Below are 20,173 nucleotides of genomic sequence, written 5' to 3'. Positions count from 1 at the left end.
TACTTGACTAGGAACTGATCATTCAAAGGCTGTGTGATAAGATTAGTATCCTTCTCTGACACTGGAAGTATTTCAACAACTGAAAAAGGTCAAGAATCTTATTATAAAAAACTCAAGATATCTTCATGCCCAGAGAAGTCAGGCTAACAGATTTATAAATCAGAGTCTGTCTTTTGGGGCTCTTTTGTGTCTTCTTCTAGTTCAGAAAACATCACCAACACCCTCAGGGCTGGGAGGGGATGACTTTAAGGTAACTACAGGTTGGTGCTGCTGTGGAGTGAGGGTGGGTGAATCAGTTTTCATGCATGCCCTGCTGAATCATCTAGGTCCAGTGATAAGCCCAGTAGGATCCAGAACTACTGAGTACACCCCAAGTACCAGAGCCCAGCATATGAGTGTCTAGAAGAATGTTTTGTTTGGCACTCCTCAAAAGCACTATGTTGTTAAACTGTAGGCAATGCATATTAATTAATAACATTACTAATCTTGAATCAGAAAGGTCAAAAACTGAGTGGGCCCCAAGACTGACAACAAGTCTTTATTTCTAAAGGAGTCTTTCTGGAAGAGGTCCCAGGAAGGTGGGTGGTGCATAAAATCCTATCATGTTGCCCCGTTGCCAACAAATTTTTTTCCAGTTTCAAGATTTTGGCAATTTCTTGAAGAAAATTCAAGGCACTGATAAATTCCCCAAAATGCCATTGAACTGTTCCAGTTGAGATATGACATGCATATTCGGAGATTTAAATACAGCCTTTAAGTGCTGTAATTGCATGAAACTAAAGTAAAATCCATGACCCAGAGGGCTGATGTCAAACAGGACTAGCCTCAGGAATTATGGATTTGTCACATGAACTGCTCAGAAGGCATTAGAGAGTTATAAACAAATAGAGTGTTTTAGCATTGTATATATATTAATTTGTAGAGATTCACAATAAGATTCTGGTTTTGCTACTGCTCTTCATGGAAAACTCTTATCCAGTTCTTTGGTCCCCTCAGCACTTAATCCTTCCAGTCTTCATGGATATTGGATGTGGATGGATTTATTTTATCATGAATGAATTTATTAATCCCTAAAATTACTTCCAAACTCAACTAAAGTGGAAAACCCCTTTAGGCAAGACTGACCAGCACAATAGGGAGGTGGATTCCATCCCGATTCAGTGCACAGTGCATCTGCTCTGTTCCCATATTTGTATCCTTCTTTACAGAAAAACTGCATTACTTCATTTTCCTTGTAAGACTCCCTTGGAGAACGGACATATCCATGAGGGATTTCTGGCATGGCACAGATAATTTCTGAAATTGAAACAGACAAAAATCCAGGTATTTTAATTTTTATTTGTTAAGAATAAATGTCTATGACAATAAAATTTAGGGGTTTTTTTTGGTTTGGTTTGGGTTTTTTTTTTTTTTTTTTGAGGGGTGTAGGGGGGTTAATTTGAATTCACAAAAACTTTCCCATTTGAAAGCTGTTTGAAACTTATTTGAGCACATCCTCGATTCTGGGTTCCAGGTGGTGTAATGTGGTGTAGCACAGCTTCAATGGCAAATTGGTTCATGAGATAGATTTCAGAACTTTGGACTTTAATGGACTTAGAATCAAGAGACAAGGCAGGAGACATTCCAAAATAAGACACTAGGCTATCTGAAATTTAGGATTTTCTGTTTTTCAGATAATTTCTTTTAATTTCCAACAAACCTAGTGTGCTCTCAGAGCCAGTAGGTTATTAATTAAATCATGACATCAAAAAGAGAAAAGAATTTAAAGTATCTGAAAAATTGACACTAGAATGCTTAATATTTATAAAAGAACATCAATGTTCCCAGTTTCTTGCCAAACCAAATAAAACCACCAAGATCTTGCAGTTTCCTAAAAATGCATTCATAAAGTCAGAAGATATTAAAAGTTTTGTTTCCTAGGTCACAGAACAGGACACCACAGAGTTGTCTTGGATTCTTTTACTAAATTTACTTTGTGTTTAAAATTAAATATAGCTCATGGGAACTGTCATTGTTTAATGAAATTCACGATATTCTGGAAATGTTACAACCATAAATGTTTAATTCCACTTCATGCTGTACAAAATATAATAAATGGGGTTTTCAAAGCAGCAAAATGCAGAACTAGAATTATGAACAAACCATAAATGTATTTGCCATCCCGACATGTCTATTCTGCTCTTCTAAACACATACTTCATGATCAAATAACATAGAAATAATCTAAGAAACTTGATGTTCTGAATATTTACATGTTTGTACTCTGACAATCCAATCCCATCCATTCTTTGTTCAGAAACTGGGAGGAATAACCCCATCCACCAGTACCAGCTGCAGGCAGGGCAGCATGGGATTGACTGGCTGAAAAGCAGTTTTGCAGAAAAAAAAGTGAGTGGTCCGGATGGACAAGTTGGACAGGGGCCAGGAATGGGCCTTTGCAGCAAAAAAACCACCCTGGGCTCCCCTGGGAAAAGTGCTGCCAGCAAGCCAAAGGAGGTGATGATCTACATCTCTCCAGGTCAGAACTCCCAGTAGAGGAAAGATTGGGACATACTGGAGCAGCTCCAGTAGGGGACAGGAAGATAATTAAGGAATTGGAAAAACTGACAGATAGAGAGAGGTTTAAGCGAGTTTGGAGTAAAGAAGGCTTGGGGGAGGAGGGACAGTCTTTTTCACATGAATAAATTCCTGGCTCCAGTGGGGCAGGCAGAGGCAAAGATGATGGAACTGGACCTTTCTCATTCTCACTGGCCACCAGCCATACAGTGAGAAACAACGGGCACCAATCGAAATACAGGAAATGTCACTTCTAAATTTTTACTGAAGAGAGTTCAATCACTGCAGTGGCTTACCCAGAGGAACTGTGGATCTCCATCCTTGGAGATATCAAAAGCTGACTAAACATGTTTTTGGGCAACTTGCCCCAGCTAATTGCTTTGAGAGACCTTCAGAAGTCCACACCACCTCACTGATTCTGGGGTTCTGTAAAAGCTAAACACGAACCTTCAAACTTTTCCAAACACATCAGTGTGAGGAAAGAAAAATCTAACATTTATTTTTGTATTCTATATACCCCAAGAATTAAAATCCTAATTGTTAACTAAACTTGGTTCACAGAGATTCAAAGTTGTTTCTGATTACTTTGGTTAAATAAACACTGAAGTGGTTGACTCTTATGCAGACATAGCAAAGAATTTGACTGCAGCCTGGCAAAACATACTTGTAGCTTGCAGGAAAAATATGGAAGATGAAAATATGGTCTATTATCCTTACATTAGCATCCAATACTATTATATTTCTCTTTCTTATCCTACGTTTTCATATATGCACTGGAGATTGTTTACAGACAAACCAAGCTTAATTGCTGTGAGATAAAGTGAAAACTTTGTGGCTTCCCATATGGTAACTACAATTTAGGAGTCTGTGAGAACAAAGCTTCTTAATGACACACAGTAAAGAGTGTCCTTTTTACCTTTACACTGAGGCACTTCGTTACTCCATTCTCCATTAGCAGAGCAAACAATTTCTTTAGCTCCAACAAGCTTGTGTTTTGCATTACATTCAAAATTTACAACCTGGCCAAAGGAATATTCTTGGCCTAGCTCAAATGCACCAGTCATAATTATCCTTCCATTTTCAGGTTCTTGTACAGGTAAACACTTTATCACTGGAAAAACAAAACAAGGAAAGGAAAAAAAGGTAATTTTGAGGTCTAGTCTGTAAAATAAGCTGACACACAAAAAAGTTAAAATACAGAAAAGTTACTGTAATTTCCTTACACATTTAAAAAATATACACTCTAGCTGGTATTCAGATACCATTTGCAGCAAGTGTAATACAAAGCCCTAAGCAAAAAGACAGAGTGACATAGGAAGAAGCTTTTAGACCCTCTCTCATCATCCCCTTGAAGGCTAAAGACAGAGCATCCACTGAATTAGATGACCTCACCCAATCTAAATTATCCTAGGATCCTGCATTCTGTGGATGGTTAGCTAAGCCTTGAGTGACACCATTAAAATTTGCCAAAATCAGTTGACTTTGTTTAAAGTTGTGCCGAACTGAGTTTGCTATGGGCAGTTTGCTATCTGGAACAGTGCTGCATTGCACACTGCCTACAACAGTGTGTAGTTATTAACTAAAATTCTAATTCAGTTCTATTAACTAAAATTCTAATTCTAATTCTAGTTCAGTTATTAACAAAAATTCTAATTAAGGATATCAGAGCAATTATATTGCTAAAATAAACAAACACAGTGGCAGACATTATTTAGAGCTCTTGTACCTACCAATTATGTACCTGCAGAAAAAAAAAAGAATTAACTTATGTCATCAGATATGTCTTACTAAGGGGGAAAATGACTATCAAAGCTCATTCTTAGATGCTTACATGGATATTACTGAGCAGGTACAAAAGTGGATTCTGTTTTGCTTACCAAAGCTACTTCTCTCTGACATTTACCATCGTAAAAGTCATCTGCCTTTTCCATGAGCTCATATTCTGTCTCATGGGTTCTTCACATTTAGGACACTGTACAAATTCTTTATTTCAGTGAAAACTCAACCATGACAGAAAAAACTTAGGAGCACTTTGAAACTGAAGTATCTTGGTGAGACATGACAAAAAATGTTGGAAACCCTTGCTCCATATACTGCAGACAGACCTCAATACCTAAGTGTGAGTGCCCTCAAAATCCAGTACACTAAATGCAAAGTATCTAAATCCACAGAAATATTAAACCACAGACAACAAGCTCTAGTCAAGATATCAACTTAAATTTGTTCTTAGAGACCCTTTCCTGACATCAGATGCTTAACCCAAACAAAAATGTCACTGCTGCCCACATATGTTAAAATAAAGCAGTTAAGAATTATCCCTGTGAAGAGCAGGAACCTTATTTTCATGATCATACAGGCTTGAAACTGGTGAAAAGGTTTCTAAAACCATAATCTAAGCCATCCAGTCTATTATGTCTTGATGTCTGTGTCCCCCTTGCTCTCACTCTTGCTTACTGAATGTCTTCCACATTAGTATGCTAATAGGGAGACCTTAACAAAATCTTAATTCTTAGGATGTTCACAAGGATGGAGGAAAGCAGCTAGAAAACAGACATGCCTTCCTTCACACTGGTTTGAAACTCATCATCCCAAATGCCATTTGCAACCATTTGCAACCATGCAGCTACTCTGTCAGGGCTTTTGGGTGAGGCAGAGCTTTAAGCCAGTCTGGAAGTGACAGGACTCCACTTTGTGAAGGGCTTTTAACAAAAGCTCATTGGACTAAAAGAGCTGAGACATCACTTCTCTGCTTCTCTGCTCCCTAATTTGAATTTAAACATAGATGAATTAATACTACTAAAGCAATCACAGACTATTTTAGATAGTATCAGACAGATAAAAAGACAATTTAATAGAGAATTTAATGTCAAACTCCATTTACCTTCACAGTGAGGGATGTCATTGCTCCATCCATCTGCCTGACACTCACGGTAATTCCTTTGGCTGAGCATCTGGTATCTTAACAAATAAAAAGCAAAAAATGCTAAAATACAGTTTTGTTATGTGACAGACACAACAGTGCTGCTGTTTTTGAAGCAAAGGAAGATGGCTTCAGGTGTTCCAGCATAGTATAACCAAAATGTAACAGCACTGAGTATTTTTTTACCTGCATTTTCCCTGTGTGCTTTAATTGCATATGAAAAAATATCAAATCAAATCAGAGAGTAGGAAGAAATAAGGAAGAAGGCTTCTCCATTACAGAGACAGCAAGCTTTGGCTACATAACAAATGCACTCAGAGGAAGGACAGCTACTCTGAAATGACAGTGAGGAACTTAAGGGATTAAGGAGAATATTGATTTTAGAACTCTTTGTGGAGCTCAGGCTAGATTCCAGTAACATAAGAACTGCAAAAGCATGGCTAAAGCACTGTACCAAAAATGATTTGCTTTTCAGGATGAAAATATCCAGACACAGGCACAATACCATGTATTTGACTTGCCGCAGTTTTCACTGGAGAAGATGGATAGAGAATTTCTTTCAAGCATTCAGTGAAGACATGTTAGTGAGTCTGCCAGAAATGTCTTCCTTCAAACATTTTTTACAACACATAAGCGAGCATTTAATATTAGTAAGCTGTATTACAGAGAACAAATGTATAACTGACAGTATAATTAGCACCTTATGTTAATTACCATACATTAAATTAAATGAGTATTACCCATCATTACATCTGTACTCAACTCTGGCACCAAAAACAAATTCACTACCACTGGTAAGTTCAAAGAAACCAAACTCAGTGTCTCCAGGATGTCCACAGGGTTTATCTGGTTGAAAATAAAAGGGAAAAAGCCTTACTTATACCATACATAGGAAAGTGAAAATGAGAAAGACAGCATTTTTCCAGTGATTAGTAGTGAGTATGGATCTTTAGGGGCTTTCAAAAATTCAGAAATGTTCAGCATAAGTTTGATTAACATTTCCTTTTTATCACTACTTTCATAATTTTCAATGATAACATACTGGAGTATGCTTATTTTTAAAAAACAAACAAAACCAACCTACCTACAACAAACCCCAAAAAAACAAATTAGCATGTTTTAGTCTTTTAAAAAGGCTGAACTCATATTCAGTTTTATGACAAATTTATGGAAATTTTCATACAAAGCCTCCAGAAGAGAATCCATTCATGATCAGAAATGAAATTTCCTCAGTCTGCTGGGGATTGTGCTGAGTGAAGTGAGGCTACCTAAAGCCACGGGAGTTATTTTGGTCCTTAGTGCCTGCTGCTCAAAGCTCCCCACAGGATTTTCCTTATGGCCTGGCCCTAGCTCATTGCTTCGGATTCCCAAAAGAGTGGCAAAGATGAACACTCTCACTCATCCTCTTCTGATCTCATAACATGGACTGCAAAATAAACTGCATAGCTGAAACCTATTACCCCTCCTCAGCAGAAATCTTTCCTGATTCTTGTCAAGCAAGGCAATTTAATTCTTGGGGCCTAACAACATCCTCTGCTTTTATCAATGAAGATGTGTTTGAGCAGGCCCTAAACCTGCTGCAGTGGGATTTAGAGAAAATGGAAACTCCTGATCAATGTTTCTGTCTTCTGTCCTGCCAAGGGACCGTGTTCCCCCAGGCTGAGCATCCCCTCCTCTGTCCCCGCGCGCTCCTTGCTCGTGGCAGCAGCTGCTCACTGGGTGGCAGCATTTGCTAAAACATGCTGCAAACCAAATTTTGGATAGGCCCGTGTTCCCTCACTAGTTACACAACGAAATCTAAACACTGACACAGAGAATAAGTCAGAAATGTAAAAAAAGCTATTAGTGACTTAATAATTCTTACTCACGGTGTGCATCAATCTCTGTTTGAACAACACCCAGGACTTATATTTATAGTCTCAAATCAAATATTTATATTGTACTAGTAAAAATTTTGTATATTAGATACCCAATCATAACCCCTTGTTTCTAAAATTCCGTTGTGTTTAAAGCTCATTTATTACAGAAAAGAAGTATCTACTGACTAATGATAACAAACTTCAATTTCTTCAGTAATGAACTCTGTATGAGGGTGTGAGATGCTTGAAAACGCTCAGCACAGTATGCTAGAGATAATAAATAGCAGCTCTCAGCCTAATTGTGAAATACAGCTTAAAAGAAAAGGCAGGGAAAAATAATTTCCCACTTGCAAGAAATGATATCTTTCCTAGAAATAGTTGAATAAGCTGTCTCTTGACTCGCATTCAGAAATTAGATTTGTGCTTTATCCTGCTTAGACTAAAAATTTTGGAAAGCAAACTTCTAAGAACTTAATAATTGATTTTAATAATGTAAATTGGGTTAACAAGGCTGGTCTAGAATAAGATCTTCTGTAAAATAAAAAAAAAATCCTTTGATCTGGAGAAAAGGAACTTAAAAATTCACTTGCATACACATCCTTTTTTAGGTGATATTTTAAAGAGTGCAGAAACAAGTAATTTACGAGCAAAGGTACAATTTCACATTGACATCACTGGTAAGGAATATGGTCTGCCAGATCAAATGTCTGCAGATATTTTGCATAAATACTCACTTCTGCATTCTGTCACTGGGGCCAGCTGCTTCCACGCTCCATCAATGCACTGAAATGCAATTCTTCCAATTTTTATATATCCAGGCCGACAATTGTACGTCGCTTGAGTCCCATGTGGATAGGGAGGGTTGTTCCATCTTTTAGTAGGCACTTCTTTTACCCTCCTAGGAGGAGGTTCTTCACAAGCTAAAAATTTTAAATAAAAACATTGGTGAGTGAAGTACCTGCTACAAAGACCAAAACAGTCTTGCAATAGGAAATGTAGCAAGAAATCCTGGGGCCATTTGTGATCAGCATGTTTTCTACTGAATCAGCACAAAACAGGAAAGTGACAAGGATCCATATTGTAGGAATGTGCCTAGACATTTAGAAGGACACAGGAACAGCCAGGTGCCAAGGAACCACCCAGGACAGTGACGGTTCATGAAACAGATTTACTTCCACAGCCTGAGAGGAGATCAGTGCACTGGTTCTGACCGCAGGCACCTCCTGCCCTTCCACCTGCAGGAGCTGCTCCAGGCCTGTCCTTCCACTGCCACAGAGAACAACTCCGTGCACTCTGGAGTTCCCTTTCCAACTATTTTCTTCTCCACCCACCACTACCTTTACTGACATTGTTTCACATGTCATTTGATTAAGTTCTGCCAAGCCTTCTCACACCTTTACACTGCCTAAACTTCCTCTCCAGGCTCAGATCACCTGCTATTCCAAAACTTATTTCCTCCTGTTACTTACAAGTTCCTTATTACACAGTATAATTAATTCTGGGTATTCACTCCGACCTTTAGCTTCCAGGCATTTTGACTCAGTTTGGGGAGTGGATAGTGGTGTCTGGTATTTCTTATTAGCTCAATATTATAAAGTCCTTGCCCAAAAGCTCCTTTCTGGGCCTTCTTTAGTGCACATGAAATGTACAGCCAAGTCCATATGAACTACAACAAATGAACCTGAATTAATTTTATTAAGAAGTTCCTCAACAGCTTGAGAATGAGAAAAGTCAGACAAAAGAGGAAAGAAGCTGGGAACTGCTAATGAAAGACTAAATGATTTTGTCAAGAAATAATTTCCCTAATTTCAGTGACTAATTTTTGGTGCTTGGGTGACTGAAATGTACACATTTTGGAAGCTGAACAGAGTAACAGAGTCTGAACAGCCTAGCTAATTAAATGCAATGAACTCTGTTTTCCATCTGAACATTAAAGGTGAGCATTCATCAGGAATAAATAAAACAAGCCCTGAGGAATAAAGCCTTGGAAAAGGAATGAAATCTCTGTATAGAAAGTAAATGGGAGAAGAAATGTCCACCAGGGAGAGAAATCCTTTGGTGAGTAGATGCATTATTCAGCAGAGACCTGGCACAAATGTCCTCTCCCCACTTTAGCTGTACAGCCATGGGGTTGAGAAAAGAGCAGTATTCTCACTGAAATCTTCCTATGGGTTGTCTAGGTGCTGCCTGGAAATAGGACTATGGGAAAAATCTTCGGGATCTTTCCTCATGTGAGAGATGTGGAGTTAAAGCTCACTGAATTGCACTGCAGAGATGACACCACATATTAAGTAACTGCTGTGGAAGAAGGTGTATTTTATCTGCTCACTTTGTGTTAGAAATCCCAAAGCGGGGAAAGTGAGTTTTACTCGAGTTTACAAAGACACACCCTTGAGAAGTCATTTGTTGTATTTCAGTCAGGGGAGTACTGACCAAATTAGAGGCATAATTTTATAATATGGTTTTTAAAATGGAAAAAAAAAAAGATTTGTTGCAAAGAAAAAAAACCACGTAATTTGAAACTGTGTAATTTGAAAATAATGTTAATTTTGAGCTTTAGTAACTTTAGTTTGGCTGTTTTAAGTAGCCAGAAGAATTAGACAAGCTTTGACAATACTGCTGATATGCTAAAGCAAGAGTGTGCCCACACCTGTTTTTTCCAATTACTTTGATAAGTATTCTCCCTCCTATGAATGATTACATCTGAATAAAAATTATCATTTCTGTGCACTAGAGGGTACTAGGCTACTCTAAAAAATGTAGGAGAGGATTTTTTTAGCAAGAAAAAGACAGATTCAAATTCTATCAACATTTCTTTGCGAAATGTAGGAATAAGCAAAATGAACAGGAATCCTCTAGCTGGTTCTTTCAAATGTGTTAAAAATTGTTAGTTTACCCAAAAAGTTCTTTTCAATGGCAAGAAAAAGAATGTTTCTAAATCCACATATTTCTAATTATACCTTGTTTGAATTGCACTTTCAGTTTGCAAGCTGAGAGCGCACACTGAAATCTATAATTTAAAAAATAGGTTATTGAGTATAGTGACAGCTTCTCTATTCCTCCCTCTGAATTGTATCATATTTTTATGGTATGAAAGAGCCTCTTAACTCTTTCTTGCTTACATTAAACCCCCCTCCCCGTGATGAAAGATCATCTCCTTAGTCTCTTCACCATTACTAAGATTTGCTGGGTCTCACGTTTTATCTCGACTCTTCCCCACTCCTGCCCTGATGTTAAACTATGTGTTACCATCAAGTGTCAGAGTATGTGTATGTGTGTGTATAGATATATATACACATCTATGTGTGTGTGTGTGTATGCAGTTTCTTAGTGGCTTGAGGTGAAGAGATCTGCTGGCAGGTTGTACTTCAAAACTACATTAATTCCATCAGGCACTCACCAATACCGAAGGGTTTTATTTCTATATTAAAAAGCATGCACAGAATGGATACCTTCAAATTCCTTCCTGACAGACCAGGAGAGCTGGAATTACTCATTCACTATTTACATGTGACTTGACCTCAGTTAGAAATAGCTCAAGCTGCTTTTTTGCCAACAATATGCTGGTAGCAGGTTCTAAAAAGTACAAGCACAATTACAAATCCAGGTGCAAGTGGCTTTCAGTCCTTGTGCAAAACCCAGCTCTCAGAAGACTTTTCACAACTCTCACAGACTTTCAGCATGAAGCTAAAACAAGAATCCTGCATGACCCATGGTAATAGTAGTCCTGGATAAATCAAATTTTGCTGAATTCACATTTCTTTCCAATCTCCCTCACCAAAAGAAAGAATTGTGAAAACAAAGTGCAAATTCAGGCAAACTTTAGTTTCAAATTCCAGGGCTTTTCTGCACTTCTTTGCAAACAAATTAGACTATTAATTGCTTTGAGGCAATAATTATTTATATTTAATTAAGACAGGACATTCCTTTAATTTCCTGATTTTTCAGGTTTTTGTAGTAAAATCCATTGGATCTTTTTGATTAATAAGGTCTTCATAACTTTCAACTAAAATTAAAACCATCCTGAACCAAGCAAAGACATACTAGCTCAAAACCACACAGTACCCTCTGCCCAACGCTCTATGCCAAGAAACTAAGACATAAAGCAAACAAATTAACTAACTTAAGGATATACTAAATAATATAAACACAAATCAAGAAAAATACATGGAACAGAGAAACAGAAAACATCAGCGGTTTCTGAAAAGATACATAGCTACCTCTCTGAACATGAAAAAGCATACCTGTATATATTTATCTCCTTTCCTAGACTAAAACCAGTCAGTCAATAGATATATTAAAAGATTTTCAGTCAATGTAGCAATCACTCATCTTCCTCAGATCACCTTACTCCAGACAGACACAAAATATTCCATAAATGTGCATTTCTTTTTAATCTACCAGCTGCTTCCTGGTTTTAGATACTAGAATAATTAGCAAACATAATTAACAGAAAATTAGTTGTCTGGCTCCAGTTTATAGTGATATAAACCATTTGAAAAGTTGGGCAACAGATTAATAACAGCAAAATAAATAGGTGGAAGTAATCCTATGACAGGACACTAAATACTAAAGGTGCTAAATGCTGCCAGAAGAAATGTCAATTATTGTGAGAAGTTCATGAAAAAACCTACAATGCCTTTGCATATTGCTTTAGTTACCACCTTCACACACACTCTAAGAGAGGAGTTAAAACATACCTCTTTCTGCAGCACAATGCATCCAACACAAGAGCAGAGCGGCATAGCCCAGGAACGACATCCTAGAGATTCAAAACCTCAGCAAACACATCCAGTATTGTAGCCTACTTTTTTTCATTACTTTGTGTTATTTCCACTGCTTTTTTACTTAACTGGCCCATGGACTGACCTTGCAAAACATTTATACTCTGATTTCAGCAGTCACTTCCCCTAAACCTCTTGCAACACACAAGTGTTTCTTTTTTTTAAACCCCCTCTCTAAACCTTGCTAAATGAATAAATAAACAAATTCCTGGCAATTTAGGTCGACACATTCCTTTCCCTGTGGTCTGCTTGTTTCTACATCACACTTTTTTTCCCCCATTATTATCCCTTCCATGATCATAGAAGGTTATGTCTTTTGACATCTAAAAGTTGTACAAATAAATTATTTTGCAATTCCTTGTGTGTTGTATGCTTAGTTAGAAAACAAATTCATGTTAATTGTGTGTAAAAATGAACTTCTCTACACATATAATTCAAAATATATGTTGCAAACAATCAAAATAAAAAGCAGGCAAAGTACAGAGTGACTAAGGGGTTACTCACTGATTCTTACAGAAGATCACCAACTACCCACAGCAAAGGAAATGTATTTGGTCATATTCCTCATTAAATAAGCCCAGGTGATGTTGAAGCACTTCAGTATCACATGAGAAATGATAAGATGGAATACTTGAATGAAGTGTAACACAAATAATGAACCTTCCAAAGAAAAATATAAAATTATGCAAAAAGGAACATAGATATCTATACATATATACATATACATACATACATATATATATATATATATATGCCTAACAAAGGAACTTCCCATGGGTCTATGTAAGCAACAGTCTTATCAATAGTTTCATGAACTGTTTTGGCTTTACAAGTGCTCTCCAGTGGAAATATAGATCATAGGAAGAGGATTGAGACTGAGAATTAGGGAGGAAAAAAAAAAAAGTAATAGTACAAAGTGCTGGAGGTGGACATAAAACAGCTCCAGGCCAGATGCCCCACAGTGGTGATGTCTGACTGGATGGGGTACACACAGATCCATCTTGTATATGTTTCCAAAAATCCACATAACATATCCTTAAAAGTCACTAACTGAGTTAGTGTGCTGCTATAGGATAAAAACGAGTGTCTACAGAACAGATCTCAAATCAAATCTGAATTCCACAGCATTTACAACAGTTAAAACTTTTTCTCTTCTTAAAAGTGGAATATTTTTTTAACTTTGGACTGTGCTTTCAGTCACCAGTTCTAAAAAACAGTCTTAGTAAAACTGGCATTCAGCTGTTTGTCCTACAGAAATTACTTCAGAGAGCAAAATGTCTCTTCCTTTCCCTTCCCCTTGACAAATGACTCCTATGGAGAAGGAACTCTCACCGTGCTCCATGACCCTGTGATGATCGATCTGCATCCCGTTTACAGTTACTGGTGCACACCTTATCTGTAAACGGATATTTCACGCACCTGTCAAAGTTGCAATTTCTCCAGTTTTAAGTATTAAATAGTCTGATGTGATGAAGCTCAAACTGCTTTTGGGTTATTAAACCACTTGACAAATAATTAAGGGCTTGAAATACAGTCAAAGATACTTTCAGGTATAGCTGAACCACAACTGCAAGTGGTATCACAAATTTCCTGACTGCTCTCTATAAATACGGGCATTGCTAAAACTATTTAAGCTAAAAGATAAACATGCAAAAACAGATAAAATATAATATAATATAAAATGTCTATGAACAAATTTTAACTGAAAATTAGAAGACTCAACTGGTAAAGCTTTGAAGCAATATTTGTATACATATAACATAGGCCTATACAAAAAAAAACCATCTTCAATCACAAAGTAAGGGACCAGACTCAGTCCTTTCCAGTCCTGGGTTTGTGACCTTCTTAGGTCATTAATTAAACTTACCCTAGGCAAATGGAAATAGAATCAGGAGCTTAAACTTTCTTTCCTCACCTCTTCCATGGGCTACCAGTTCAAAATCTATTGTCTTTAATTGGGTCTCACTTGGTTTAACCACCTCCAGTCTCTACCAAAACAGAGCATACAGATAAACCATGCCTCAGGACCTCTAAGGCAAGGAGAAAAAAACCTCCTCTTTAGAGTTTACCGCCTACTCATAAGAAAGGCAGAAACATCAAAGTAGTTATGCAACCAAGAGCAGCTGGATTTCATCTAAGGAAGCAGAGCTACTGCTTTGAGTACTAGTGTGACTGCACTCAATATACTGGTGTGGACACAGCCTGACAGCCACAATATCACCACATATTCCCTGTACGAGCAAAACTGCATTTCAAGGTGTGAGATCATAGGAAAGTACAGGCTGGAAGTTATCTTGCCCAAAACTCCTCCACAAAGCAGAGTCAGTGTGAGATCAGAATAAGGTACTCAGGTTTTTATTAGTTCCTTACTCAACATGGAGGCTTAACATCAAAGTTCAGAGAGTTTGTCCAAACCAGAATAATTCTGAGACCAGTGTTTGGAAGCCATTTTGTGTTAGGAACACGGATCTCAGGAAGTCAATGTATTCTGTAGGGGACTAATGATTACTGGTAATAGGAGCTTAATTAGCCACAGCTGAAATAGCATCCCTGGCCAGTATAATTCCAGCATGTTTTAACAGCATGCTTGCTGTCACACTTGAGTTTAATGACCTCATTAGAGCATACAGAAGCATCAGCCACTGCTTTGCCCAACAATTGTCATGAAAAGGTTCTATCCCACTGTATTAATAGTGAGATTGTCTTTGCAACCTCAACATTTGTCTCTCCTCCCACTGGCACACAACTTCTGTGACTCATAATTACATTAACACATCACTTAACTGCTACAATCACAACCTAAGGGTGTGACAGGGAAAAAATGCTCACTTTATTTCATTTAAACCAAATCATAATCAAACTGGTTTATTGATTTATTAATAGAACACAATTAACTGGCAATCAGTGAAATATACTTTCAGGTTCAGTATGGGCAATACACTGTTAAAGATAATGTTAATCAACACCTAACAAATAAAGAACCTTTCTTCACTAATCCCCCAAAATTCTAATCATGCCCACAAAGCTGTGCACCCACCCACCCGCAGCTATACACACAGTTTCCCTCTCACAGGTACCCCTGTAGGAGATGTGGGTACTTATTGTGTACTTTTCTGCTCCTTACCACCTGCTAATGGACACTGCAGGGAGGAAACACCACACCCCCAGCTGCCTGTCCCACCTGCCCAGTCACTGCCCGAGCTGGATGAAGGCTGCTGGAATGTCCACACAGAGTTTTTGATGCCAGACGCTGAAAGTACAACAAACAGTGTCAAACCCACCTCTTCTGGTTTTGACCACTTGCTCCATTCCCACTGTTTTTCCTCCTGTTACAATTTCATTTGTCCCATACATTTCTTTGCAAATTGGCCCTTCCCTTATTTCAGAACTCACTTGGTAACTCCCTAGGGGTTCACCATCCCCTTTAACAGGATCAGCTGTGGCACAGGCACTCTCAGACAGGTTTGGATGCCTGAACTTGCATTCCTGTCTTAACAGCTGTTGCTCTTCAGGCCATTTTATCAAGAATGGGTCATGGGAGCATCCTTGCAAACAGAAACACAGTATTAGGAATTGTTTAGGAATATTCCTTCAGCTTCTTCTAAGGTAAATTAGATACCAGCACGTGCTTAGACAGGAGATATATCATGTCCAATTCTAAAAGTAATATAAACCCACTTCTGATTACTTGTATTTAAGTACCACCTCATTCTCCTGCCTTGGTGCTCTATACTCGAAAGTGAAGTGAAAATTACTTGAAAAGGTGTTCTTTGCAAAAAAAAAAAAAAAAAAAAAAAAAAAAAAAGATGTTCTCCTATATAAAAGCAGCTGTCAGTAACCCTACTTTTAAAAGAAGTAAGTCCTCCTACTCGCAGCAAGTGAAGATTTACTGGAAGGCAATTCCCAGGTTATCACCGTTTCCCAGCAGCTTGCTCTCCCCATGACGCAGTGCTGCTGCTCTCTTGTTCCTACAGCTCCTTTCCAGGTCACCGCAGACACCAGAGGGCCGGGGTGCACCAGGGCCTGGGTGGCCCTGAAGTGTGCACTGTTCCTTTCAGATCTGTTCTCTGATGGTTTAGCACAGAAGAATAAAAGGATCAGGTCAGATTGGATGCCCTGTGTCTCTAACAACTCTCTAAAGATCATGCTTGCAGTGCAGAGTCCTGCTCACTGGGCTATGGAGAACATGCCTTCTGCCTACCAACACTGCAGTTTATTAAGATACATGAAAACACCTTTTTTTTTTTTTTCCCTTTTCTTTTTTAATGCATTCAGAGGAATTATCAAATTTGAAATCCCTCATTTTGCTTTCTGTCCTAGCTTTGGAGTTTTACAGTGACCTTAAAACTCTGTTCTCACTTTGGGCTATTTCAGTCTGTTACTGTTTCTGAATCACTATCAAACCTTTCATGCCAGCAGAACAGTTTGCTACTGCACAGCCATTTAAAAAAAAAAACAGGCATCAAGTGGAAAGATAGAAGGACTCCAAGAACATTTTTTCCCCTGAAGTTTAAACCATCCCAAACATTGCAGCATTGCACTCTGGAAGGTATATCAGACAATAAAATAAAGAGATGTGCAAAATAGATGATAAAAAGTAAATGGGATAAATAAAGATTTAAAGGTATATAAGAACAGCAAGACTTGCTTAGAAATAAATAGTCCTAAAAAAAACCAAAACAAAACAACATGGAGCAGTCTGGAGATTGTAAAAATTTATGATTTTTTTCAAAGTTTTATTACATATCAGTAGCATTCCCCCAATGGCTGCACTTTCCTAAAGGACAATTAAAGTTACCATCAACTCTCCCTGTTACTAGTCCAGCATATGATCCAGCTACCTAGCAAGGAGGTGACACAAGCATTTCTTTCTGCAGAAACTTACTGGGCTACCCTGTCATTTTTATGCTATGGTAAAACTCAGACCCCACCCCCATACTGCACTGTAAAATTGAGAATAAACCAAAAATGGGCCTTATCCCCAAAAGCCAAAAATCCTGTAAGGTATAACAACAGTACACTTAAACTGGGAAACAAAAAAAGAACAAACCCAATAAGCTCACATTGCCCTCACTCTCTAGCAAGTCCTTTTTAAGAAAGGGATGTGAAAGAGAAGAGTGGGATTGCAGTGACAATTCCTTTGCAGCAAGGGAGAAGTAAGAAAATGATGATGCTTTCACATTATAATGTGTGTGAACAGAGGCTGTTAGGGAAAGATGCAAGTAATCATCTGAATAGGAAATGACACAAAAGAATAAGGCAGAGCCCATGCAGTTGTTGGAGTTGAAATGGAAATAAACAGCTACTCCTTGATCTAGCAGATTTGGTGTTATGGTCACAAAAATGGAGAAGATAAAACATGCTGCCCTTACCCAGCAGTAACTGACACACAAAATGGGCCTAAGAAATTGTGTTTTAGATTACATGAAGAAAATGTGCAAGAACAAGATATTGTGGAGGTAAGGATCTTAGAGGACCATCTCGAAATGCTGTGTAGCACTGCTCAGCAACATCCCTTTGCTTTCCATCAGCCTCAACAAGCACGAATACTGCGTAAAGGTAAACCAGAGGCTATACAACTTCCAGGTCATTTTGCCCTCCTCCAACTCAATGCCCCCTTTGGCATCCTGGTCAAGGTTCATTACTGATAAGGATTATGAGTGTGCAGTAGTTTTAAAAATTCAAAAATGCTGTCAATGAGTTAAAACCCATTCAGACATTCACTGATGTAGCCTTTAGTCCTACACTCCACATCATTAAATAACAATCCTGTACCAAGGTACGTAAACAGGGAGTGTCCTCAAAACACACTTCTCACTAGTTTTTTGCTCCTGATTTGATTTAACCTCTCAGATCCATTCAGATTCCAGGATGCTGAGACTCAGCTAGAACAGCCAATTTTAGTCTGATAAGGCACCTGTACTTCAGATTTGAGGTTGCTTTTGCAGTTGATGGTCTGAAAGCCCCGGGAAAAAAAAAGAGATGGTAACAAATTTCTTTAAAAAGTAAACAATGTTGTTTTCTAACTGAGAAGTATACCTTTCTTAAGGCTGAAATTCAATTTTCTGATGTAAGAAATATCTATCAGCAAGGACTCTTCAGACTTCCATCTAGGTACTTCTTAACAGATATAGTCATGATGCTTTTTCTACAATCTATTTTGGAAATGAAACTGCAGCCTAAGTAAATAAAAGACTAATGAAGTACAGTTTACTAATCTAAACCCCAAATAATTTTTGAACTCTGAATGCTGAGTTCCTAAATATTCTATTCAGCTCCCAAAGGTGCAGAACTGTTCTATGGACTGCCAGCACTGAGAGTACCTTAGTTCTCTGTTCTAGCCTTAAACCCAAAGCCACGCAGACATACTTGAGTGAGAACTAATCACCTGGCAGAAATGTGAGAGTTCCAAAGTTCCCAATAGCAACACAAACATCCAGATGCTTCTTAATTATGGGGAAGAAAAATAAAAATTAAGAAAAGAAGAGACTTGGGAAAAAAACCTCAAAATGAGCTCAATTTATTTTTTTTAGCCAACAAGTTTTTCAGTCTGCCTAACCCTTTAGTAACACCAACAGACAAATAAAAAAATAACCACACAAAATCTTCAGAGAGAATTTCCATTGACCATTTTCCACTGCAGCCCAGACTACACTTTACAGTAAGAGCCTTGTGCATGTCTACCGAGTTATCCAAATGCCATCCAGACAATACCAGACTATCTTGCTGAAAGGACAATAAATACAAGCTACTCCTGTTACAGAACTCTTTAAAAGGATTTCTGTGCATTCCCCTCAAACTCCTCATCCTTCTTCACCCTTTTGTTTAAAAAAATTGTATTTACCGGTGTTCTTTCTTCCCCCAACCTCAGACTATTATTTAGGAGAATAAAAACAATGGCTGGCAAAAAAAACAATAAGCTTATCAGCTGGGGATGACAAGTCTCTGAGCCATGGTAGACATTCAAAGAGCAACGGAGGGAACAGGACAGAACTGTATCTGGCAGGACTATTACAGCACCTCAATGCTGAGGACCAGCAACACATTCAGAGGTTGAAATGGAGCAGTTTATCATGGCCAAGATGCTCCTCTAACTCCCTTCAATAAAGTTTGGCTTTGTTTTACCTGAATAATTTTAGGCATCAATACCATCACTAAAGAATGTCCCAGTGAGTGTCAATAATCAAACTGATTAAAGAGAACCTTGCAAGCATTTTGAGCAAACTATCAAAACCTAATCTGATAATCTGATTTACTTCATTACAGAAGATTTAATAATTCAGATTTAGATAGAAGGGCAGAACAGCTTGAATTAAGAACAGTATTAATAACCTATGTTTCCTCCATATACACTGCAATTGTTCAAAAAGTCCAGAAGTCATTTGCATTGCTTCAGTCTGTTTTACCTATATGCCATCAAAAATATGCTAACCTGAAAAGAAAAACCGAATATTTCTTTTTGCTCTTTCTGTACCTGAGTGTGATCCAGGATTTAAATCCACTCACTAGCAGTAGACTAAGATACACAGTTCTTAAATGCCCTCTCTTTCTCAGACTTCAGAGTCAGAACTACTGAGACCTACCCACCTGTACCCACTTTGACAAACAGAAAAAAATTGATTGATTAAAGTCTATTTTCACTCCCTAAGGCAGGATCACAGATGCTTCTGACATTTCTCAGGGCCAGAACCATCCCAAAAATACAAACCTACATTTGTTCCTGAGTGTGGCTCACAGCTTTTCTTTAACACAAACACTTAACAAGGAACACCTGGCCTGAGCACAGTGACCCAGTATAATGGTTCATAACCAGCACCTGTCTCCAAGCAGATGACTCAGTGGCTCCTCTGCTTGAAGACAAAAGTTGCCCAAGTGTTTTGAGTTACTAATCAAAATATTGGATTTAACTGACAAAACCCTCTTTCTGCCCAATTTTATATACTTAGAGCTTTTCAGAGGGATCAGGCATCATACTGTCAGACATGTAAAAACACTTTTTACATTGCAAGAGTTTCTATTACTTGGGAGCACAGAATTAAGCATCTGTATAAATTG

At 38.0% G+C, this 20,173-nt stretch overlaps 1 protein-coding gene across 2 annotated transcripts in view; it reads right to left on the bottom strand.

The window, feature by feature from the left end:
- The window catches only part of CFH (complement factor H), a 31,184-nt gene extending 15,643 nt beyond the window's left edge, over nucleotides 1–15,541 (bottom strand). The window contains exons 1-6 of one of the 2 annotated variants that reach the window (XM_068199584.1): nucleotides 15,400–15,541; nucleotides 8,069–8,254; nucleotides 6,216–6,321; nucleotides 5,437–5,513; nucleotides 3,472–3,666; nucleotides 1,126–1,296 (exon numbers count right to left, since the gene is read on the bottom strand). In XM_068199584.1, the coding sequence (XP_068055685.1) occupies nucleotides 1,126–1,296; nucleotides 3,472–3,666; nucleotides 5,437–5,513; nucleotides 6,216–6,321; nucleotides 8,069–8,254; nucleotides 15,400–15,472 (808 nt within the window). In that variant the 5' untranslated portion in view covers nucleotides 15,473–15,541. Of the gene's footprint in view, nucleotides 1–1,125; nucleotides 1,297–3,471; nucleotides 3,667–5,436; nucleotides 5,514–6,215; nucleotides 6,322–8,068; nucleotides 8,255–12,034; nucleotides 12,295–15,399 lie in introns of those variants that run through there. The other variant, XM_068199585.1, reaches the window with a different exon arrangement.
- Nucleotides 15,542–20,173: the final 4,632 nt, after the last annotated feature.

Source organism: Anomalospiza imberbis, chromosome 9 (assembly GCF_031753505.1).
Source record: "Anomalospiza imberbis isolate Cuckoo-Finch-1a 21T00152 chromosome 9, ASM3175350v1, whole genome shotgun sequence".
NCBI classification, from domain to species: domain Eukaryota; kingdom Metazoa; phylum Chordata; class Aves; order Passeriformes; family Viduidae; genus Anomalospiza; species Anomalospiza imberbis.
This window is presented reverse-complemented; position numbering and strand designations above follow the sequence as displayed.